Source organism: Capra hircus, chromosome 7 (genome assembly GCF_001704415.2).
Source record: "Capra hircus breed San Clemente chromosome 7, ASM170441v1, whole genome shotgun sequence".
Taxonomy (NCBI): Eukaryota; Metazoa; Chordata; class Mammalia; order Artiodactyla; family Bovidae; genus Capra; species Capra hircus.
In genome coordinates, this window is record NC_030814.1 from 99,673,571 (window position 1) to 99,698,761 (window position 25,191).

Genomic DNA, 25,191 nt, shown 5'->3' on the forward strand with positions numbered 1-25,191 from the left:
AAGCATTAGAGGCAGAAATTGTGATTCTTGATCAGATTGCAGAAAGAGCCGTTATTCCTTATATATATTTCCTGGTGTTTCTATTTCTTTGATTTCAACTTCTTCATATAATTTAAGTAAGTCACTTAATTAAGCTTTCTATCCTGTTTGGTATATGTATATCTTTCCTTACTTCTCTAAGTTTTTCTGAAATTGGATAAGAAATATTTGAAAATTTCCATGTATTTCATGGGAAAATTTTTGTTCCTTAGTTTTTCCCTTTAAATGAGAACTATCTTCCCAAGTAATTTTTTTTTAATTTCCATAAAGAATTGTCTTGAGTTGTATCACTCACATAGAAAGACCACACTTAGCAGCTAGAGTAACCTATATAATTCCATTGCAGAGTGAAATTCAAACCAGTTTGTTATTTTGAGTCTTTCATTTTTTGTCTATATCATAACCTTATTTCCATGATATCTTGATAATATCAACTTTATTCATACTATTTGAGTTTTATAACTGCTCTTCTGGGGTTATATGCTGCTTGTTCAACCAGTATCCCTAGTATCTACCATAGTCATCTATTAAAAATCATCATTAAATGTGTATGTCCCAGTAAAATCTATATTGAAATGCAGATGGGAATAAATAGACTGACCTAATATGGTCTTTGTGCTCCAAAATAACTTCTAACGGTGACTGCAGCAGTGAAATTAAAAGACTCTTGCTCCTTGGAAGAAAAGCTATGAAAAATCAAGACAGCATATTACAAAACAGAGACATTACTTTGCCGACAAAAGTCCATATAGTCAAAGCTATGGTTTTTTCAGTAGTTATGTATGGATGTGATAGTTGAACCATAAAGAAATCCAAGCACTAAAGAACTGATGCTTTCAAATTGTGGTGTTGGATAGGACTCTTGAGAGTCCCTTAACAGCAAGGAGATCAAACCAGTCAATCCTAAAGGAAACCAAACCTGAATATTCACTGGAAAGACTGATGCTGAAGCTGAAGCTCTAATACTTTGGCTACCTGATGTGAAGAGCCGAGTTATTAGAAAAGATCTTGATTCTGGGAAAGATTGAAGGCAGGAGAAGGGAATGACAGGATGAGATGGTTGGATGGCATCACCAACTCAATGGACATGAGCTTGAACAAATGCCAGTATATGGTGAAGGACCGGGAAGCCTGGCCTGCCACAGTCCATGGGGTCACAGAGTCAGACATAACATCAACTGAACAACAGCAACAGTATGGTCCTATTGTCACAGATAACTTTAAATAAGTCATAGCAAGTTTTCAACCTTACAGGTAAAAGAATGCTATCTATACATCTACTCATTGAAAAGTGGAAAATTGGTGTCCAAGAGAGAGGGAGTCTAGAAACTGGAGTTAGTGATTGGTTGGTGTGTTTTATAATTGTTTTCCTGGATCACTCAATTTTGGCTTTAAAATTTCCTGTCCTGATTACAGTTATGACTCCTCTGTTGCTCTGAATGAAGGATTTTCACTTTTCTAAATTTCATCATAACCACTAAAGAATCATGAGCAGTGAATGAACAATATCAAGCTGAACCATTTCATATGTCTTTCCTCCTCATGAATCTTCAGTCTTCATGATCAAGGATGACTCACAAGCAAGCTGAAAGTTCTTCTTAGTCATGTGATTCCAGATCACCATTTGCTTTGGCACAATGTGCATATCCTTCCAACCATTCCAAGTTTCTTAGAACAGAACTTGAATTTCCTCATTAAGGAGAAACCAATGAACCAACTGATAATCTAGTTATCTGAAACAAGTTTAAATAATAATCATGAATATTGTCCCCAAATCAAACGTATGCCAAAAATAAAAAGCAGTAGATTGTTATGTGTGCTCTCATTACTGTTTGCTTTGTTGTTTCAGTTAGCTATTGCTGCATAACAAGATATCCTAAATCATATAGTTTATTACAATGCCTTTTTTATCAAGTGAAATTATATAGCTGGATATGCTCTGATCACTATTCAGATGCTCATAAATCCATAAAGCTGAGTACAACATTGTGTACATTGTGTATGATTCTATCATCCCAATGTGCTCACTCCATACCTGTGTGCTCAGCTCACATCAATAAATTCAAGAATAGTAGATTTTCAACAAATCCCCAAGGGAGGAACCACGCTATTTATATTTATATTAGATACTGGTGTGTCCCACATGTATCATCTTGATTCTTTCCATACATGAGATTTATCAGCCCAACTACAAACTGCCAGCTTCTGGAGTCCTTTGCCCAAGAGCTTCATTTGACAATCAGCTTTGTCTGGTCTGCCAACTAGCATCACTATCTAGTAGTTGCAGTGAAATAATACCCCCTGCAATGTACTTCTTCTCATACAGCAAATCCATACCTGACCTCTAGAAATTGATTAATACTTCATGCAAACACATAAAATATTACATATTTTGCTGCTTCTATGTTAGTCTTTTGCAGGCAAGTTGTTTCTCACATCTGCATTCATGACTCTCATTGAGGGTGTCTGCCTTTCTTTATGTTTCAAGTTAGTTAGTTTCTCTGGCATCATGCCTCCCCTGAGGTGGAACAGGTCAATGCCATGTGCAATGTTTCGTCCTGTGATTTCTCCCACAAAAAACGTGAGAGCAAATGAGTGACAGTCCAGCTTCCCCAGCTGTGCAGGAGACTGAGTTATTACATGCCCATCCAGGAAACTGACATAAACTTCATGACAAGGGGGTGGGGAGAGATTGGAATAACAGCAGCCAGGACTCTTGAACGGCATCATAGATAAGCAGATTCTAACAACGGCATCATGAATTCTATCAGGAAATGTTCTAAAACTGTTGACGGTTGTAGGTATCTAAGAATGTGTTAAAAAATTGAATTATACATATAAAATTGGTGAATTGTTGTCTCAGTGCACCAGCCCCAAGCATCCAGTATCATGCATCGAACCTGGACTGTGTGATTGGTTTCATTTATGATATTAGACAATCCAGAGGAATGGTATGGGGAGGGAGGAGGGAGGGGGTTCAGGATGGGGAACACGTGTATATCCGTGGTGGATTCATGTTGATGTATGGGAAAACCAATATAATATTGGAAAGTAATTACCTCCAATTAAAATAAATAAATTTATATTAAAAATTGGTGAATTGTATGGCATATGAATCATATCTCAATAAAGCTATTTTTAAAAGTTCAAAAATCTTTAAAGAAGGAAAAATGAAACTACAGTCCAATATATTGGGTGAATATACATGAAAATTTCTAAACAAGATACTTGTATCCACAAAACCAAGTTTTGTGGAGCATTAAATGGATCATAACCGAGGATCACATGGGATTAATCTCTGGGACACAAGTGTGGTTCAACAAAAGCAGATCAATCAATGTAACACACCATATGAATGGAATTAAAAGTAAACATCATATGTTAATAACCATAGATGCAGAAAAATCATTTGACAAAATTCAACATTCTTTAGTGATAAAAATTGTGCCAAAGTGAATATAGAAAGAATGAACCTCAACAGTAAAATGACCATATATGAAAAGCCCATAGATGACATTATAGTGACTGGTGAAAAATTGAAAACATATTCTTTAAGATCAGACACAGACAAGAGGGTCCACTCTTACCACTTCTATTCAACATAGTCCTGAAAGTTCTAGTTAGAGTACATAGGAAAGAAAATAAGGCATCCTAATTGAAAAGAAAAACATTAATTTGTCTGTTTGAAGAAGATAAGTTTCTCTATCTATCTATCTATATGAAAACCTAAAGGCTCCATCAAAAAGCATTAGAACACATAAACAAATTCAGTAACTTTGCAGGATAGAAAATCAATATGTAAAAATCAATTATGTCTATATACACTACAATCAACAATCTAGAAAAGAAAACTCTCAATTACAATAGCATCAAAAAGGATGTAAAAATATTCAGAAATCAATTTAACCAAGAGGTCAAATTCCTATACACTAAACCGTTTTTAAGACTTTAATGAAAGAAGTGGAAGTAGGCACAAATAAATGGAGCAATATCATATGTCCTTGGATCAGAAGAATTAATATGCATAAATGGTAGACAACAAATTAAATAATTACTCTTCCTATATTAGTATATCAGGGACATCACAATCTAAAGCACATTTACATTTATGAAATGAGAAAATCTCTATCGTCTAGAAAGTGTGAATATCCCCAAATTGAATTTAAATTTCCTCTTCTACTCAAGATAAGATTACAACACAGTATGTCTTTCCCCAGGGGAAGTTAAATGAATAAATTCAGAAATGTAATCTCAATTTCTTGAACCAAATTTTATTGGCTAAATGTCTATGGTGTTGGTGGTGGTTTAGTCAATAAGTCGTATCTGACTCTTTGTGACCTTACAGACTGTAGGCTTCTCTGTCGATTGGATTCTCCAGATAAGAATACCGGAATGGGTTGCCATTTCCTTCTCCACCTGATCTTCCCGGCCCAGGGACTGAACTGGTATCTTCTACATTGTAGGTAGATTACCAACTGAACCACCAGGGAAGCTGAATAAATATCTATAGCAAATTCTTAATGCAAATGTAAAATTACCACATTAATGATTTAAACAAACACATTTGTGCTCCTACAATTCTGGAGGTCAAAAGACTGAAATGAGTCTCATTGGGTAAAGTCAAAATGATTGTGGTACTGGATTTCTTCTGGAAGCTATAAGGAAGAACATAACTACTTTCCTATTCTGAGTAAATATTATAGAGGAAAAAAATCCAAATGTATACCTTATGATTAACAAACATTTCAATGTGAAGGACTAAATGATAATTCTTAACTTGTGATATAATTATGAAATTCCAAATGATTTTGGACAATGTGGCATGAAACTGAGGTGTGCAGAGCTCAAGGTTTTTATCAAAGGAATAAAGTTCTCCTCCTTGTCCTTGTTAAAGAGAAGAGCAATTTTCTTTAGACATCAGGGGCTGTGACTCTACTACAAAACACTTTATAGACTCAAGGAATCTAATCTATACAAGTATGTAATGTAGTCTTAAATTTGGAGAAAATCTTAAGCCAGTATTGGGATGAGGTGCTGGAAGATTAGACTGAATAATTCAGAATGTACCCGAGGAAGAACTATGATAATAAACTGTGGATTCTCTTGACTCTAACCTGGTCTCTTGGAAACCCAGAATCTCCAGGACATTCCCTTTCGTATTCAGACTAATGTCCCCCTGGGAAAGCATTTGCTTAGGGTTTGGAGTAATAAGACAGAAATGTGCTGATGAGCAGACAAGGGAAGCTATAAACATCTCCTCTGCTGCACCCCTTAGCCTGTACAACCTTGGCCTGCAGGGGGCGTGGTAGTTGCTCTTGGAGTCCTAAGTCTGGCTGGGAGACTCTTGCCACTCTCCTTCCTGCTGTCTTTTGAGGAGCCAGAGCTTCAGTCTCCATCATTAACCATCCAGGAGGAGTTTAGAGTTCCCCTTAGTGACCTTCCTCTCAGAGTTCCCAACCAGGTGAGTTGGCGAGTCCAGGAGGTACTGCAGAAAAAGATAAGAGAAAATCAAATCTAAGTGCATATCCTTGAGGTCACCTGATAGCCACTTGCTGGGCCCAGTGCTAAGAGATTTCTAGTTGTTAGCTTTTCTGATTAATAAATTAATATATTTATTTATCATGCTGAAGAGGGACGTGAGCATGAACTTCACAGGCGAGACTGTTGACTATTAAATGAAGGTAACCCATTAGAGTCAAGAATGGCTGGCATACAGTGCTTCTAGTAAAACCGGGACTTATCTAAGGGATTTTGCAGAAAAAGGAAGTAAATATAAAGCATTTGGTGTGGAGGTAGTCCAACGAATTGTGGGTATTTCTCTTTTTTTAAAATTTTTAAGATGGGCTACTTTTGAAACATTTCTATATTTGTAAGAAAGATCCAGACCAATGTATTTCTTGCAAATATTACTTTGTAATAAAAGTTCATGATACATTAATGTCACATTATCTCTTTTTCACTTTGGGTATTCAGATTAAAAAATATCTTTGAGAATTAAAAAGCAGTATGCTAAATAGCTTTATTTTGCAATTATTTTTCTGTGAAGCTGAATACTATCTATGGATTACTTTTTCATTTGTATTCCCTATTATAGTCTATAAAAAATCTTTACATTTGTGTAGGAAGTGTTGGAGAATTTTTATTCTTTTTTTTTTTTTTTACTTTACAATACTGTATTGGTTTTGCCATACATTGACATGAATCCGCCACGGGTGTACATGAGTTCCCAATCCTGAACCCTGCTCCCACCTGCCTCCCCATATCATCTCTCTGGATCATCCCAGTGCACCAGCCCCAAGCATCCTGTATCCTGTATCAAACCTAGACTAGCGATTCATTTCTTACATGATAGTATACATGTTTTAATGCCATTCTCCCAACTCATCCCACCTTGTTTTTGATTACATTGTTCCAAACAAGGAACTGGAGTTTTTCTACTAAATCTCTGTTTAAACCTGAGTTCTTTTATGAATGTACAAGTGTATATGTAAGGGATTCTGAGTGTTTATTCATAGTGTGTGGTCAAATATATCACTCAGTCTATTCTGTTTTCTCCATATTTTTCCTTACTGAAAAATTGAGCTGTCACTTTAGTATTCTTGAAGATCTTTGATAGAAACAAAAATGGAAGTGAATATTCTTCTGTATGTATGGAAGCGTGCTCAGTCACTAGGTCATCTCTGACTCTTTACGACCCTATGAACTGTAGCCTTCCAGGCTCCTCTGTCTCTGGATTATCCTTACAAGAATATTGAAGTGGGTTGCCATGCTCTCCTCCAGGGAATCTTCCCAAACAAAGGATCAAATCCTCATCTCTCGTGTCTCTTGCATTGCATAAACTTATATGAATCAGTATATTTTCATATAGGATGAAAATAAACCAGGCACTGCACTGCTTCTTCCATGAGTTTAAAACACCTTCCCATATATCCTTACACTGCACTGCTTCTTCCATGAGTTTAAAAGACCTTCTCTTATATCCTTACATTTCCAAGCCAGAGACCCATGATGTTACTGTCAAATTTTTATTATACAATTTTGCTGTATGAGTTAGTTTTGGATGGATTCTCATTCAATTTTGCTTCATATGGTTGATTCAGTTCAGTTCAGTTCAGTCACTCAGATTGTGTCCGACTCTGCGACCCCATGAACTGCAGCACGCCAGGACTCCCTGTCCATCACCAACTTCTGGAGTCCACCCAAACCCATTTCCATTGAGTCAGTGATGCCATCCAACCATCTCATCCTCTGTCATCCCCTTCTCCTCTTGCCTTCAATTTTTCCCAGTATCAGGGTCTTTTCAAATGAATCAGCTCTTTGCATCAGGTGGCCACAGTATTGGAGTTTCAGCTTCAGCATCAGTCCTTCCAATGAATACTCAGGACTGATTTCCTTTAGGATGGACTGGGTGGATCTCCTTATAGTCCAAGGGACTCTCAAAGAGTCTTCTCCAACATCACAGTTCAAAAGCATCAATTCTTTGTGCTCAGCTTTCTTTATAGTCCAACTCTCACATCCATACATGACCACTGGAAAAACCATAGCCTTGACTAGACAGAGCTTTGTTGACAAAATAATGTCTCTGCTTTTCAATATGTTATCTAGGTTGGTCATAACTTTCCTTCCAAGGAGTAAGTGTCTTTTAATTTCATGGCTGCAGTCACCACCTGCATTGATTTTGGAGCCCAGAAAAATAAAGTCAGCCACTGTTTCCACTATTTCCCCATCTATTTCCCATGAAGTGATGGGACCAGATGCCATGATCTTATTTTTCTGAATGTTGAGCTTTAAGCTAACTTTTTCACTCTCCTCTTTCACTTTCATCATGAGGCTCTTTAGTTCTTCTTCACTTTCTGCCAAAAGGGCGGTGTCATCTGCATATCTGAGGTTATTGATATTTCTGCCGGCAATCTTGATTCCAGCTTGTGTTTCTTCCAGTCCAGCGTTTCTCATGATGTACTCTGCATAGAAGTTAAATAAGCAGGGTGACAATATACAGCCTTGATGTACTCCTTTTTTCTATTTGGAACCAGTCTGTTGTTCCATGTCCAGTTCTAACTGTTGCTTCCTGACCTGTGTAAAAACCACTAATTCTAGTCTAATTGAATTCTTACTGACACTCTCTACATTATAAATTCTTTGTTCTTTTTAAACTTCTTTTCCTATAGATGTATAATCTATATATAATATATACATTTGCATATATATATTAAAGTATATTTTCATATACTTTTATTCAAATAAATAAATAGAATTATGTGCATGTCATACACACTCTTTATATTTTAGTGCAGTCTTATTTCTTCCTTGTGTCCACTGTTCCTTCTTACTCATTAATACCTCATGGACTTGCCTCCAGTCCACTAGTGTTTTGCTCATTCAATATTTCAATGTCTGCCTAATATTCGATGCTATGGCTGTGCTACTCACATTTTGAAAACTCCTGGATACTCTTTCACACTTTCTTTCATCATTTTGCCCTTTGCACATTCATCTTGCAGGGTCAGCTTCCTATTTATTGTTTAAACACTTGCATCAAGCAGATTTTTCTTTGCCCTGTCATCCACAGGACTGAATGTGGAGACTCATCACCACTGACAACCATTCTTTTGCAAATAAGAAGGTGAGGCTAATCTTTTTGCATATATTGTCAGCCACCTCAGGAAGATAAATACAACTCTTCCCATTATTTGGGTAAACACGTAAAAATATAGAATTATTAAATTGCCTCTTATAAATAGATACTATGTAGTAGATCCAAGATTTGATGAAAGGTTTCCTAATTTCAAAGATATGTGTTTAATACAATTTAGAAGTGTATTTTACCATTTCCCTTTAAAATCCTTTCACTATTTTTGTATATTGTGCATTTCCATTTGCAAGTTCTGGGTTTACTCTCTTCACTGATTTTTCTAGTGAGATGTTGAATTGATAGGATGACTTGCTATCATAAAGATATAACTCTTTTTTTTCAATCTGGAGATGTATATACATATATTTCCTAGTGGCTCAGACAGCAAAGAATCTGCCCCTAATGCAGGAGACCTGGGTTTGATCTCTGGGTCAGGAAGATCCTCCCCTGGAGAAAGGAATGGGTACCCTTTCCAGTATTTTTGCCTGGAGACTTCCATGGACAGAGGAGCCTGGCAGGCTACAGTCCATAACGTCACAAAGAGTCAGACACAATTGAGAGACTAACATATATATATATAGATAGATAGATAGATAGATAGATGTATATGCGTATATATACATTATACACATATATTTGCTTTATTAGTTATTCTGAGCATCAAGCAGATGTACAGAGAGCAAGGAACAATACATTGGATGATGGATTCCCTGTGTCTTGAAGTTTTAGTGATAGCACAGAAGTCACATTATTTTTCAGCATCCTCTGACACAACCCTTTATCACCCTCCCTCTTACATTCCCCTGAACACTGGCTTACTTTTGAGCTTAAATATCTAGAAAAAGATCTTCAGTATCATTGCAGGTTCTTTTACCTACAGGACATGTACATGACCTGATAAACTCTTGTCACCTGTTGTGTCTTCCTTAAATTCTGTTTTCAAACATCATCTAGTTAGCAGATTAACTGAACTCTCCGTGAAAAATAAGTGCCATCCACTCACTTTTATACCTGCTTCTTTGCTTTATTCATAGCACCTAACACCACCCAGTGCGGCATATATTTGCTTACAGTCTTTCTCTGTGATTGGACTATAGGGATTTTTGAAAGGCAAAGTCCAAGACAAAAATTCATAGACAAAGAAGTCATAGAGACCCATTTAACAGGGTGAATTCCATAGCAAATATATATATTGGCAACCCACTCCAGTGTTTTTGCTTGAAAAGTTCCATGGACGGAGGAGCCTGGTGGGCTCCAGCCCATGGGAGTTGCAAAGAGTGGAACACAGCTGAGCCAATTAGTATGCATGTACACACACACACACACACACACACACACACACATATGTAGCTTAACTTAAAAATATTAGTTGTAAAATTCCACCTATTTTAGTAATACCCATTTGTATGAAAATTAGTCATATATATATATATATATATTTTTCTTTCCTAGTTGTCACATCAATATTATGGACCTAGTAATAATACACAGATTTCAGAATTTCTACTTCTGGGATTATCAAATGAACCAGAACTGCAGCCCCTCATATTTGGACTTTTCCTCTTCATGTACCTGATCACTGTGTTTGGAAACCTGCTCATCATCCTGGCCGTCAGCTCAGACCCCCACCTCCACACCCCCATGTACTTCTTCCTCTCCAACCTGTCCTTTGCAGACATTTGTTTCACCTCCACCATCATCCCAAAGATGCTGTGGAACATCCAGACTCACAGCAAAGTCATAACCTATGAAGGCTGCATCACCCAGGTGTATTTTTTCTTACTGTTTGGGGGATTGGACGTCTTCCTCCTGACCATGATGGCCTATGATCGGTATATGGCCATCTGTCACCCTCTGCACTACATGGTCATCATGAAACCCCGGCTCTGTGGTCTCCTGGTTCTGTCATCTTTTATTATGAGTTTCCTATATTCCCTGATGCAAAGCTTAATGGTGGTGCAGTTGTCCTTCTGTACAAAGCGGGTAATCCCACACTTTTTCTGTGAAGCCAACTTGATGATCAAACTTGCCTGTTCTGACACCTTCATCTGTGACATGGTGGTATATTCTGTATCAGTGGTGCTGGGTGGTGGTTCCCTTGCTGCTATTCTTTACTCTTACTCTAAGATAATTGCCTGCATAAATGAAATCTCATCAGCTCAGGGGAAGTATAAAGCATTTTCCACCTGTGCATCTCATCTCTCAGTTGTCTCCTTATTCTCTTGTTCAGTCCTGGGAGTGTACCTTACCTCTGCTGATACTCACAGCTCACATTCAAGTATGATTGCCTCGGTGATGTACAGTGTGGTTACACCCATGCTGAATCCCTTCATGTACAGTCTCAGGAATAAAGACATTAAAAAAGCTCTGAAAATATTTGGGAAGGAAACTAATAAAGAGTTAAGTGTCCTGGGGCTGAAGAACTGCCACTGATTGCAGGGCTTAAAACTCAGAGCCATAAATGCTGAATTTTTAAAATTTCATTTTGAAGGTAGAACTTGCTCTTTCTATTTACTTCTGGAATTTTTATTTCTTTGGGTTCTGTTTATCTATACAAGTTAATTCACTGTATTAAGCTTTCTTCTCTCTGTGATATTGAGAGTTTTCACCTTTGTTGTCTTCCTATTATTCCTAATTTATTTGCAATCTTGAAAAAGAAATATTTGGACATTCCCATTTATCTCATAGGACTATATGCAATTCTTAATAATTTTTCTCAAATGAAAAATGTAATCCCATGCAATATTTCCTTAGGTTTCCTAAGAGTACTAGGTTGTACAAACTCTATGAAAAAACACACTTGGCAACCGAGACAATTGATAGTTTAACAGTTCAGTTCAGTTGCTCCGTCATGTCTGACTCTTTGTGACCCCATGGACTGCAGCATGCCAGGCTTCCCTGTCCATCACCAACTCCCAGAGCTTGTTCAAACTCATGTCCATCAAGTTGGTGATGCCATACAACCATCTCATCCTCTTCCATGTTGTCCCCTTCTCCTCCTGCCTTCAATCTTTCCCAGTATCAGGGTCCTTACCAAAGAGTCAGTTGATAAGTTTATATGACAGGAAAATCTGAGACCACAGTTTTTCACTATATGTTCACCAGTCATAGTGTATTATTAACTTAGCTGCTTTTCATAATAATATAAATTAACATACAGTGCTTTATAACAGGTTATTTGTTTTTATTCTCCTGACTAGGGTACTCCTCTTCTCTAACTCACCTTTGTGTATACAGCACCAACACTAGCTCTTGATTAAAATCGATTATCAAATACATGTCTCCTAGTGATTTCTGCACAAAAATTAGAATAAAAGCGTGAATTGATATTACCTTGAACTGTTGTTGTTGCTTAGTCACTAAGTTGTGTTTGACTCTTTTTTTGACCCCAAGGACTGAAGCCTGTCATGTTCCTTCTATTGATATTGCTGATAATATGGCTCCTCCTTGCATTGCTCTGAATAAAATAACTCCCTGATTTAAAAGGTATCCTGATTAATCATTATCAGTATCTTTCATTAAATACCCCCTTAATGGTCAGAAATCTCTTCATCTTTCTGGTCAAAGCATGCCTCAAGCAAGAGCTTGAATTCTTGTCCAGGCATATAAATCAGGGTCACTAGTTTTCCTACACAAAAATGCATATCCTTTCAATCATTCTTGGTTACCTGGAAAGGAATCCTAATAAGATAATCATTTTAATACAGCTGTCTGAAAAGAAGCTGTGAATGTTGTTTTCATATATGATAACAAGCCAAAAGTAAGCAGCAGCAGATTATTATCATTGCCCTCAATTCTGTTCACTTTGATTAGAGATAAGTTAGCTAATGTTGTGCCAGATATCCAAAAAGCCAGTGATCAGATTCTATGGTGAAATGTTGTCATGAGCTCTGCTGTTCTCCTCAAGAGTCTATCTGGGTCTCTACCCTGTGCTTCTACGTCTCATTAATGATGTAGGATGTGGTCATGGTGCTCTTCTCTCTTGAACAAATACATTATCAGTTTCTGCTATTCACCTATTTTATCTTCTATTTTATTGTAAAAAAAGCGCATCAAGTATGAATTGCCTTAATTTAGTACTAGAGTCCCTATATCTACATTTTCCTTTTTCACAGGCAGAGGAGACATCCACTACCTCTGCTCAGTATGAATCGGGTACCCAGGGTTCAGGTTCCTCTTTGATCCATGCCCAGCTGTATTTTATTTCCTGAAGGCAATGGCACCCCACTCCAGTACTCTTGCCTGGAAAATCCCATGGATGGAGGAACATGGTGGGCTGCAGTCCATGGGGTCGCTAAGAGTCAAACATGAATGAGTGACTTCACTTTCACTTTTCACTTTCATGCATTGGAGAAGAAAATGGCAACCCACTCCAGTGTTCTTGCCTGGAGAATCCCAGGGATGGGGGAGCCTGGTGGGCTGCCATCTATGGGGTCGCACAGAGTCAGACACAACTGAAGTGACTTAGCAGCAGCAGCAGACTTATTTAGTCATGTATGGATGTGAGAGTTGGTCCATAAAGAAGGCTGAGTGCCAAAGAATTGATGCTTTTGAACTGTGGTGCTGGAGAAAACTCTTGAGAGTTCCTTGAACTGCAAGGAGATCAAACTAAATCCTAAAGGAAATCAACCCTGAATAATTCATTGGAAGGACTGATGCTGAAGCTGAAGCTCCAATACTTTGGCCACCTGATGCGAAGAGCTGACTCATTGGAAAAGTGGAAAAGAAACTTATGATGGGAAAGATTGAGGGCAGAAGGTGAAGGGGCAACAGAGGATGAGATGGTTGGATGGCATCATTGACTCAATGGACATGAGTTTGAGAAAACCCATGAGATAGTGGAGGACAGATGAGCCTGGCGTGCTATAGTCCACGAGGTCACAGAGAGTAGGACAAGACTTAGTGACTGCACAACAACAATGATAGACTCACTGGCATTATTTACACCCTATAATTTGCACATAGTTAAAATGTACTTTTTAACAAAATATAGAAGTCTTACAGAAATAACAGGACACACTGCACAGTTCTGTTTATGTATAGCTCAAGAAAGTTCACAATAACCCTAATATCATTTTTAGGAAATTGTCAAAAATTTAATCTCCCAGGTCTTACAGTCCTTGTTTCTGAAGAAAATGTGGGATAGTAAACATAGCTTCAGACAAATGTTGTAAGAAACAATTGAAATGTGTGAATGTATTTTGATGGGTCCAAATAAAATCTTCAAAGAAGATAGTCATGTGTATATGTGTTCCTTTATATAAAGTTTTATTTCAAATAAACATATGCACACTGACTTGTACACAGTCTCATGTTTTATGTGATAGGAAATGTGAGAGAAAGATGGAGAGGATACATGTGTAAAAATAATGAATACTAGACTGAATATAAAAGCAAATAATGTAAAAATTGGGCACAAAATATAGTGTAAATGGTAGACAACAAATTAAATAATTACTTTTCCTATCTTAATGCCTCATGGACATCACAATATGAAGCAAGTTTACATTTATGCCATGAGAAAATCTCTGTCAGATAAAGAGATTGAATATCCCCAGATTGAAATTAAATTTCCTCTTCCCACTTAAGATGAGATTATAACACAAAATATCTTTCCCCAGGGGAAGCTCAATAAATGAAATGAGAAGTGTAATCTCCATTTCCTGAACAAAATTTTACTGGGAAAAAAATCTGTATTCAATTTCTAATGTTAAGATAAAATTACCACACCAGTGATTTAAATAAATAATTTATGCTCTGACAATTCTGGAGTTTGGAAGCCTGATATGGGTTTCTCTGGACTAAAATCAACATGTTTGCAGGGCTGGATTTCCTCTGGAAGCTAGAGGGAAGAATCTATTTATTTCCCTACTTTGCATTCAGACTATAGTAGGAAAAGAATATAAATATATTCATTACAATGAGCAAACATTTCAATATGAGGGATTAAATCAGAACTCAACTTGTGATATAATTAAGACATTCCTAGTGATTTTGGACAATGTGTCACCAAGCCAAGATGTACAGTGCTCAAGGTTTATATCAAAGGAACACGGTTCTCCTCCTTGTGTTTGCTGAAGAGGAGAAGAACAATTTTTTCTAGACATCAGGGGTTGTGTCTCTACTACAAGTCAATATTTGAAGAGTCAAGGGATCTATTCCAGGAAGGGATGCAATCTATTCCTAAACTTGGAGAAAATCAGGTTTGGGATGAGGCATTTTTCAAAGGTTAGACTGAAGAAGTTAGCAAAGTGCATGAGGAAGAACGATCTTAATTAGCAGTGGATTCTCTTGACTCTATCCTGGTTTCTTGGGAACACAGAATCTCCAGGACATTCCCTTCCCTGTTCAGACCAGTGTCCCATAGGGAAATCATGGGCCTAGAGATTGGAGTAGAAAGAGGGAATGTGCTGATTAGTAGATGGGGGAGCTGTAAATATCTCCTCTGCTGCATCCCTCAGTCTGTACAACTTTGCACTGAATGGACCGTGGTTATTGCTGTTACAGTTCTAAATTTGGTTGGGAGACTCATGCAAGCCTCCTTTCCACTGTCTTTTGTGGGGCCAGAGCTTCAGTCTCCATTATTACCATCCAGGAAGAGTTTGGACCTTCTTGCAGTGATCTTCCTCTCAGAGTTCCCAACCAGGTGAGTTGGCGAATCCAGGAGGTACTGCAGGAAATGGTCCAAGAAGATCAAATCCATGCATGTTTACCTGAGGTCTCCTGAGAGCCACCTGCTGGGCCCAGAGCCCAGAGTTTGCTAGCATTGACCTATATAAACTGTCAAGAGTGGTAATGGGGAGCTGCTATATAACACAGGGACCCAAGCCCAGTGTTCATGCTAATCTTTTTACATAGATTGTCAACCACCTCCTTAGGAGAATAGGGGCTTCCCTCATGGCTCAGATGGGAAAGAATCTGCCTGCGATGTGAGAGAACTGGGTTCGATCCCTGGGTTGGGAAGATCCCCTGGAGAAGGGAATGGCAACCCACTCCAGTACTCTTGCCTGGAGAATTCCATGAACAGAGGAGCCAGACAGGCTACAGTCCATGGGGTCACAAAGAGTCAGACACGATTGAGTGAGTAACACTTTCAGGAGGATAAATACCCCTATTCCCACTATTTGGGTAAAAATGTAAACTTTTGAATGGTTCAGTTGCCTCTCGAAATTCAAACAGTTAATATGTGGTAGATCCAAGACGCAGTGCCAAGTTTTTAATTTCAAAAGTTGTTATTAATATAGTTTAGAAGTTTCTTTTACCATTTCACCTTAAAAATCTCCCACTATTGTTGTATATTATGCATTTCCATTTCTAAATTGTGGATTTATTCCCTTTGCTTATTTTTATAGTGGGATTTGAATCGATAACGTGACTTGATATCATAGTGATATCTCTTTTATCATTTACATATTTTTTTCTGCTTTATTAGTTAATCTGGGTATCCAGGGGATACACAATGCAAAGAACAGATGGACAAGGGACTCCCCGTGTCTTGAAGTTTCAACAATAGCAGGGAAGCCACTTTATTCTTCAGCATCCTCTAATACAACCCTTCATCACCCACCTCCTTCTTACATTCTCCCAAACAATGGCTTAAGTTTGAAACTTGGATATCTGGGGAAAAAATGACCCTCAGGTTTTTTCACAGGTTCTTTTCCCTTAAGTACACACATGGCACCCTGGTAACTTCTTGTCACCTGCTGTGTTCTCACTGAAGTATCTTTTAAAATATCATTTTTTTTTACAGAATTCCTGAATTCCCAATAAAAAATAACAGCCCTCTCTCTTACGAAAGTGAGTGTTAGCTGCTCAGTCATGTCCAATTCTTTGCTATCCAGTGGACTGTAGCCTGCCAGGCTTCTCTGTCCATGGGCTTCTCCAGGCAAGAATACCGGAGTGGGTAGCCATTCCCTTTTCCATGGAATCTTCCCAACCCAGGGATGGAACCCAGGTCTCCTGCATTGCAGGCAAAATTCAAAACCATCTGGGTGAACACTTCATAGCAGCTGCCACTACCTGGCATGAAATATATTTGCTAATATTCTTTCCTCATTCATGATTAGATTGTAGGACTTTTGTAGGACAAAGCTGAGACTAGACCTCAGACAGGGAAGCCACAAAGACTCCTTTAAGGGGATGAGATTCAAACTCTATGTGTGTGTGTGTGTGTGTGTGCGTGCGCTCACTTAGTTGCTCAATTGTGTCTGACTGTTCTGAAACCCTTTGGACTGCAGCCCACCAGACCCCTCTGTCCATGAGATTTTTCAGGCAAGAATACTGGAGTGGGTTACTGTTTCTCTGTCTCTCTCTGTATCTAGATATAGACCTCCCTCTCTCCATATATATATTAGTTGAGCTTCCCAGGTGGCACCATTAGTTCTAAAGAACCAGTCTGCCAATGCAGAAGACATAAGAGATGCAGATTTGATCCCTAGGTTGGGGAAGTCCCCTGGAGGGCAACCCACTCTGGTATTCTTGCCTGGAGAATCCCATGGGCAGAGGAGCCTGGTGTTCTACCATCCATAGGGTCACAAAGAGTCAGACATGACTGAAGTGATTTAGAACGCATGTAAGTTTGCAGTTTAGCCCTATATACAAGTGCTGCTAGGCAGTGGCTTCCTCATTGGTGTGTGTGTGTGTGTGTGTGTGTATATGTATAAACATGGCTTAATTTAAAACTTTAATATATGCAAGCTATATATATATAATTAATTGTAATATTTCATCTAGCTAGTAATGCCCAGTTGTATGAAAATTAGTCATATTATTTTTTTCTTTTCTAGTCATTACATCTACCTTATGGAACCAGTAATAACACACAGGTTTCAGGATTTCTTCTGGGATTATTAAAGGAACCAGAACTGCAACCCCTCATATTTGGGCTTTTCCTCTCTGTGTATCTGATCACTGTGTTTGGAAACCTGCTCATCATCCTGGCTGTCGGCTCAGACCCCCACCTCCCCTCCCCCATGCACTTCTTTCTCTTCAACCTGTTCTTTGCAGACATCTGCTTCACCTCCACCACCATCCCAAAGATGCTGTGGAACATCCAGACTCACAGCAAAGTGATAACCTACGAAGGCTGCATCATCCAGATATAGTTTTCCTTACTGTTTGGGGGACTGGATGTCTTCATCCTGACTGTGATGGCCTATGACTGGTATGTGGCCATCTGTCACCCTCTGCACTACATGGTCATCATGAAACCCCGGCTCTGTGGTCTTCTGGTTCTGTCATCTTACATTATGAGATTTTCCTGTATTCCTTGTACAGAGGAATACATTTCATTTCTTGTATTCCTTGCTACAGAGCTTAATGGTGGTGCAGCTGTCCTTCTGTACAAACAATGAAATCCCTCACTTTTTCTGTGAAACCAGTCAGTTGTCCTACTTGCCCTTTCTGACACCTCCATCTGTGACTTGGTGATGTATTTTGCAGGAGTGCTGATTGGTGGTGTTTCCTTCACGTGTATTCTTTACTCTTACTCTCAGACAGTCTCCTCTGTATGTGGAATCTCATCAGCTCAGGGGAAGTATAAAGCATTTTCCACCTGTGCATCTCACCTCTCAGTTGTCTCCTTATTTTACTGTTCAGTCCTAGGAGTGTACATTGTTTCTGCTAATACCCATGGCTCACAGTCAAGTGCAGTCACCTCAGTGATGTACACTGTGGTCACCCATGCTGAACCCTTTCATCTACAGTCTCAGGAATAACGACATAAAAAGAGCTCTGAAAATATTACTTACAAAGGAAACTGTAAAAGAGATAATTGAATTGGTGTTAAAGAACTGCTGTAAATTGTGATTATTTGAATCACATTTCGAAACTAGAACTTGCTGTTTCTATTTATTTCCTGAATTTTTATTTCTTTTGCTTCCATTTATCTAAAAAACTTTAACTACCATTATTATGGGTTTTTTTTTTCTTGATGCTTTTTTTTTTAATTTTTATTTTTACTTTATTTTACTTTACAATACTGTATTGGTTTTGCCATACATTGACATGAATCCACCACGGGTGTACATGCAATCCCAAGCATGTACCCCGCTCCCACCTCCCTCCCCACAACATCCCTCTGGGTCATCCTCGTGCACCAGCCCCAAGTATGCTGTATCCTGCATCGGACATAGACTGGTGATTCGATTCTTACATGATAGTATACATGTTTCAATGCCATTCTCCCAAATCATCCCACCCTCTCCCTCTCCCTCTGAGTCCAAAAGTCCACTATACACATCTGTGTCTTTTTGCTGTCTTGCATACAGGGTCATCATTGCCATCTTTCTAAATTCCATATGTATGTGTTAATATACTGTATTGGTGTTTTTCTTTCTGGCTTACTTCACTCTGTATAATCAGCTCCAGTTTCATCCATCTCATCAGAACTGATTCAAATGAATTCTTTTTAACGACTGAGTAATACTCCATTGTGTATATGCACCACAGCTTTCTTATCCATTCATCTGCTGATGGACATCTAGGTTGTTTCCATGTCCTGGCTATTATAAACAGTGCTGCGATGAACATTGGGGTACATGTGTCTCTTTCAATTCTGGTTTCCTCAGTGTGTATGCCCAGCAGTGGGATTGCTGGGTCATATGGCAGTTCTATTTGCAATTTTTTAAGGAATCTCCACACTGTTTTCCATAGTGGTTGTACTAGCTTGCATTCCCACCAACAGTGTAGGAGGGTTCCCTTTTCTCCACACCCTCTCCAGCATTTATTGCTTGCAGATTTTTGCATCGCAGCCATTCTGACTGGTGTGAAGTGGTACTTCATTGTGGTTTTGATTTGCATTTCTCTAATAATGAATGATGTTGAGGATCTTTTCATGTGTTTGTTAGCCATCTGTATGTCTTCTTTGGAGAAATGGCTATTTAGTTCTTTGGCCCATTTTTTGATTGGGTCGTTTATTTTTCTGGAATTGAGCTGCATAAGTTGCTTGTATATTTTTGAGATTAGTTGTTTGTCAGTTGTTTCATTTGCTATTATTTTCTCCCATTCAGAAGGCTGTCTTTTCACCTTGCTTATATTTTCCTTTGTTGTGCAGAAGCTTTTAATTTTAATTAGATCCCATTCGTTTATTTTTGCTTTTATTTCCAGAATTCTGGGAGGTGTATCATAGAGGATCCTGCTGTGATTTATGTCGGAGAGTGTTTTGCCTATGTTCTCCTCTAGGAGTTTTATAGTTTCTGGTCTTACATTTAGATCTTTAATCCATTTTGAGTTTATTTTCGTGTGCGGTGTTAGAAAGTGATCTAATTTCATTCTTTTACAAGTGGTTGACCAGTTTTCCCAGCACCACTTGTTAAAGAGATTGTCTTTACTCCATTGTATATTCTTGCCTCCTTTGTCGAAGATAAGGTGTCCATCGGTGTGTGGATTTATCTCTGGGCTTTCTATTTTGTTCCATTGATCTATATTTCTGTCTTTGTGCCAGTACCATACTGTCTTGATGACTGTGGCTTTGTAGTAGAGCCTGAAGTCAGGCAAGTTGATTCTTCCAGTTCCATTCTTCCTTCTCAAGATTGCTTTAGCTATTCAAGGTTTTTTGTGTTTCCATACAAATCTTGAAATTATTTGTTCTAGTTCTGTGAAAAATATGGCTGGTAGCTTAATACGGATTGCATTGAATTTGTAAATTGAATTATTATGTTTTATTCTCTCTCTGATATTGAACATTTTCCCCCTTTTTTATCTTCCAATTATTCCAGATTTATTCCCAATCTTGAATATTAACTATTTGGAGAATCTCATTTGTCTCATGGGACAATATGCATTTTTCAGGATTTTTTTTTTTCTCAAATGTCATATATAATCCTATGTAACCTTCCCCTAGTTTTCCTAAAAGCATAACTATAGGCTGTACTAAACCTATGGGGGTAAAGAAGAACACATTTGAGAAAACAAGGTCATTTACATAAGTTTATAGGAGAGGAAAATCTGAGACCACCATTTTTCACTATATAAGCACAACTTCTTGTGTATCAATAACAGTTGTTTTTCATAATTATATAGATTTAACATATAGTGCATTTCAGCTAATCATTTATTTTAATTAATTAATTTCAATTAATTAATACCCAGCAAGAATAATGAAGTGGGTATTCTTTTTCTCTTATACACCCTGTATATGCAGTGCCAACACTAGCCCCTGACTTTGTCTACCAAATACATGTCTCCTAGTGATGTCTCCACGAAAACAGATTTTTGAATAAACCATTGGATTCATATGACCTTGAATATGATGAAGCAAGCTTTAACTTATACTTTGTATCACTCTGCATAGTATTTCTTTTTCAAAATATACATTTACTTTTTGTTTTTTTTTTTCTTTTTTTTTCATTTACTTTTTGAAGTAAGATATACATCACTTGTTTAAGGGGGTTTATTCTTTGGTGTGAAGTTTTGGAAGGTATGTTTTAAGGTTTTTCATTGAATTACTGACTTTTTTTTCTTGAAATCTTCCAGTGATGCATACAAACATGATTCTTTCTATTGCTCTAAGTAAAATAACTCATCCTTTTCTATATTTCATTGTGAACACTAGAGGGACAGTGAATAACCACAATCATCTACTATATATCTCCTATACAGGGACATTTCTTCAGTATTTATTATCATAAATGATTCCCAAGACAATGTGAATCTTCTTAGTCATGTGATTCAGGGTCAGCCGAGTTTCTGCACCAACGTGCATGTCCTTCCAAGTTCTCCTAGGTGGCTGGAAAGGATATCAGTGTAGTCATTTTTTACTATTGTTACTTGTGAAAGTGAAAGTTGCTCAGTTGTGTCCAACCATTTGTGACCCCATGGACCATAGAGTCCATGGAATTCTCTAGGCCAGAATACTGGAGTAGGTAGCCTTTCCCTTCTCCAGGGGATCTTTCTGACCCAGGGATTGGATCCAGGTCTCCCTCATTGCAGGCAGATTCTTCACCAGCTGAGCCACAAGGGAAGCCCAAGAATACTGGAGTGGATAGACAATCCCTTCTCCAGTGGCTCTTCCAGACCCAGGAATTACAGGCAGATTCTTTACCAACTGAGCTATCAGGGATTTGATATAAACATAAATAATGATACAATCAGAAATGCTATCTTCAAATATCAGAATAAATGTCAAAAATAAGATCAAGTAGATTATTTTCATTGCCCTCAGTTCTGTGCCTTTGGGTTATTGTATCAATTATTGTATCAATATCAGTTATTGCAGCATAACAAACCAACATATCATAAAATAACTTCTCATAATGACTTTATTTTTGAATGAGACAGTATGATGGGGAGTGGTTCTGAGCCCTGCTTGCCACTTGATGAGTCTTTATTCAGCTAGAAGTCTCTTCATTGTGTTTCTAAGGCTCATCTGTGAAACTGTGTGACTCGTGTTCTTTTGTCTTGAACATATTTATGGTCAGTTCACTCCTTGTCTATATCCAGTTTATCCATTTACAGAAAAAATGAGTTTCTGAAATGTGAATCCCTTTACCTAATGTCACAGTTCCTATATTCATATATAGCACTTTGCTTTCTTCTCAGTTAGAAGACCTATATTCCATACTTCACTCTAAATATTATCTGACATTAATTTTTAACTAATACCTCAAATTTAATTTTTTCCTTTTAACTAATTTATTAGAGTATCATGCTGTATGCTCAGTTGTGTCCAACTCTTTGTGACCTCATCAGGCTCCTCTGTCCATGGGATTATCCTGGCAAGAATACTGGAGTGGGTGACCATGTCCTCCTCCAGGGTATCTTCCTAACCTAGGGATCGAACTCACATCTCCTGAAGCTTCTGAATTAGCAGCTGGATCTGTTTACCACTAGTGCCACCTGGGAAGCCCTATTAGATACATTAAACAACACATATTTTAAAAGTACAGGTGATAGATGGAGGAGAATGATTTTCTCTGAGTAATGTCAGTAATGTGGTATATGATGGTTTGTGTGTGTGTATGCGTGCGCGTCATTCAGTCATGTCTGACTCTTTGTGACCCCATGGACTGTAGCCCACTAATCTCCTCTGTCCTTGGGATTCTCCAAGCAAGAATACTGGAGTGGGTTGCCATGTCCTTCTTGATATGAGGTATATAGGGATTTCTAGCATTCTACCACTGGAAACATCAATTTGAATAACTGTCTGTTTACAATAATGCCTTTGTAAGTGTCAGGATTCTACACCTTTGATTATAGTACATTAATACGAGAAAAAAAATTAGTAAAGACATTTTTCTGTTATCCTCATTACAACTTTTCCACAAGTGGGCAACAAAGCATGGAGAGAGACACCCTCCCCATGACAGAAAGAAGCTGAAGTGTTTGTCTGACCTCATTGTAACCTATGCACCAGGCCACGCCCTGCAGCCTCAGGCTCCAGGCAGACTTCCCCCGACTGAGGCTCCAGTAGAACAATGTCCATGCTCCCAAGCCTGAGCACATCCTGCATTGACCCAAACTGTAGGCCAGTCCTGAGAATAGGATACCATATGATTGCTGAGACCCTAGGCTCCACGCTCATCTAAGCACCAAGTCAGCCTGACTCCTGTTAACCAGAGCTTTCAGTCTACCCCAGCATGAGGCCAGCTCTTGCAGCCCAACTGCCAGGCCCATTCCAGTGTTCCCTGATGCCTCGTCAACCCCTACAAACCCAAAGTCCAGGTCTATCCCCAGGGGTCCAAGCATCAGGCCTTATCAATCACCTGCCCAGACATAAGACCTGCCCATTTTAGGACTCCAGAAGGAAGCCGACCAAAAGACATAACCATCTGGCTCATCCAGAAACATGACAGGCTGTCTGGTGAAGGACTTTCTATGCCAAGACAGGAAGAGATACCAACTTCTTTAAATGTACACTGATGCAAGGCTGTGAGGATCACAAGTACTCAAGGAAAAAAAGAAACTACTTACAGGATTTCCCAGGTGGTGCCGTGGTAAAGAATCCAGCTGCCAAGGCAAGAAACACAGGAGACATGGGTTCATGCCTGTATCCAAAAGACCACTGGGTAGGAAATGGGAAGCCACTCCAATATTCCTGCCTGGAAAATTCCATGGGTGGAGGAGCCTGGTACGAGACAGTTTATGGGATTGCAAAAAGTCAGACATGACTGAACACGCGCAAACTGCAAGGAAACTAATACAGCTCCTATGAATGCCCCTAAAGAAATAGAGATCTATAAACTGTCTAACTAAATATATATAATAATCCTCTTAAAGAAATTTAAGAAAATGCATGAAAACAAAAAACAGAAAAAATCAAGCAAGGAAAACAATGACTGTTTCATTTCTGTGCAGAAGTAACTGGGCTTATATTTTCAAGATGACCCTTAATAATACAGAGGCCAGAACTCAACCAACAGATGGTAACAATTCATGGGATGTCTTTGCAACCAGATTAATAAGGTGTAAAGGTACATGGTGTGGAAGAGGGACATCTGTGACTTGAAATTACTTCAGCAAGGAGGTCACTTTGTTACTCAACATTCTCTGACATGATCTCTCATTGCCCTCCATCTTTCTCACTCCCCTACCAGACACTGCCTTCCTTTCCTATACTTGACTGATTGAAACAAGCACCTTCCTCAGGACCTTTGCAGGGGCCATGCCCTCTGCCAGGCATACACTTCCCCAGATGAGTTCATTCTCCCTGCTGTCTCTTCCTTGAGGTCTCTTTTGAAACATCATCTTGACTGCAGTCCTGCCAGAACACCAAATAAAAAAATAGTGGCTGCTCTTCACTCTCTTTTATACCTGCTTTTGTTTTCTTCATCACACTTATCACTATCTGACCTATTATATCATTATTTTATTTGTTTGTATGCTTTCTCTGTTGCTGGATTATACAGATTTTTTTTTCTCAGTATTCAATATCCTTGCCTGAATAGTGCCTGAAAAATGTCTGATAGTCAATATATATTCCTCAATTAAATGAAAGATATTTTAAATAAAAAATGGTATAAATTATGCTTGAAAAAGATCCTGAGATCAGTAAAGGAATTCTTAGCAAGTTATGGAAATGGAATGTCCCAAAGGGGCACTGATCCATAAAGAAAATATTGAAATGAAATTTCTCTGCTTTCACTGTTTATAATAGCCAGAACATGGAAGCAACCTAGATGTCCATCAGCAGTCAAATGGATAAGAAAGCTGTGGTACATATACACAATGGAGTATTACTCCGCCATTAAAAACAATACATTTGAATCAGTTCTAATGAGTTGGATGAAACTGGAGCCTATTATACAGAGTGAAGAAATCCAGAAAGAAAAACAACAATACAGTATACTAAGGCATATATTTGGAATTTAGAAAGATGGTAACAATAACCCTGTACGTGAGACAGCAAAAGAGACACTGATTTATAGAACAGTCTTTTGGACTTTGTGGGAGAGGGTGAGATGATTTGGGAGAATGGCATTGAAACGTATAATATCACATATGAAATGAATCGCCAGTCCAGGTTTGATGCATGATACAGCATGCTCGAGGCTGGTGCACTGGGATGACCCAGAAGGATGGCA

At 38.3% G+C, this 25,191-nt stretch overlaps 1 protein-coding gene and 1 pseudogene across 1 annotated transcript; both read left to right on the top strand.

Annotated features, from left to right (window-relative positions):
- Window positions 2,797-11,104, top strand: LOC102186946 (olfactory receptor 7A17-like). The gene is made up of 3 exons (XM_013976817.2): window positions 2,797-2,836; window positions 5,337-5,500; window positions 10,124-11,104. Exons 1-3 carry the CDS (start codon window positions 2,797-2,799, stop codon window positions 11,102-11,104), a joined length of 1,185 nt encoding a protein of 394 aa, XP_013832271.2.
- Window positions 15,153-18,478, top strand: LOC102187207 (annotated as a pseudogene).

Bases quoted from the DNA above. Each gene is read 5' to 3' on its own strand.
- LOC102186946 (XM_013976817.2), top strand. From the start codon at position 2,797: ATGAATTCTATCAGGAAATGTTCTAAAACTGTTGACGGTT. The intron at 2,837-5,336 runs GTAGGTATCTAA...CTTGGCCTGCAG, and splicing joins TTCTAAAACTGTTGACGGTT to GGGGCGTGGTAGTTGCTCTT. The intron at 5,501-10,123 runs GTGAGTTGGCGA...TTTCTTTCCTAG, and splicing joins CTCTCAGAGTTCCCAACCAG to TTGTCACATCAATATTATGG.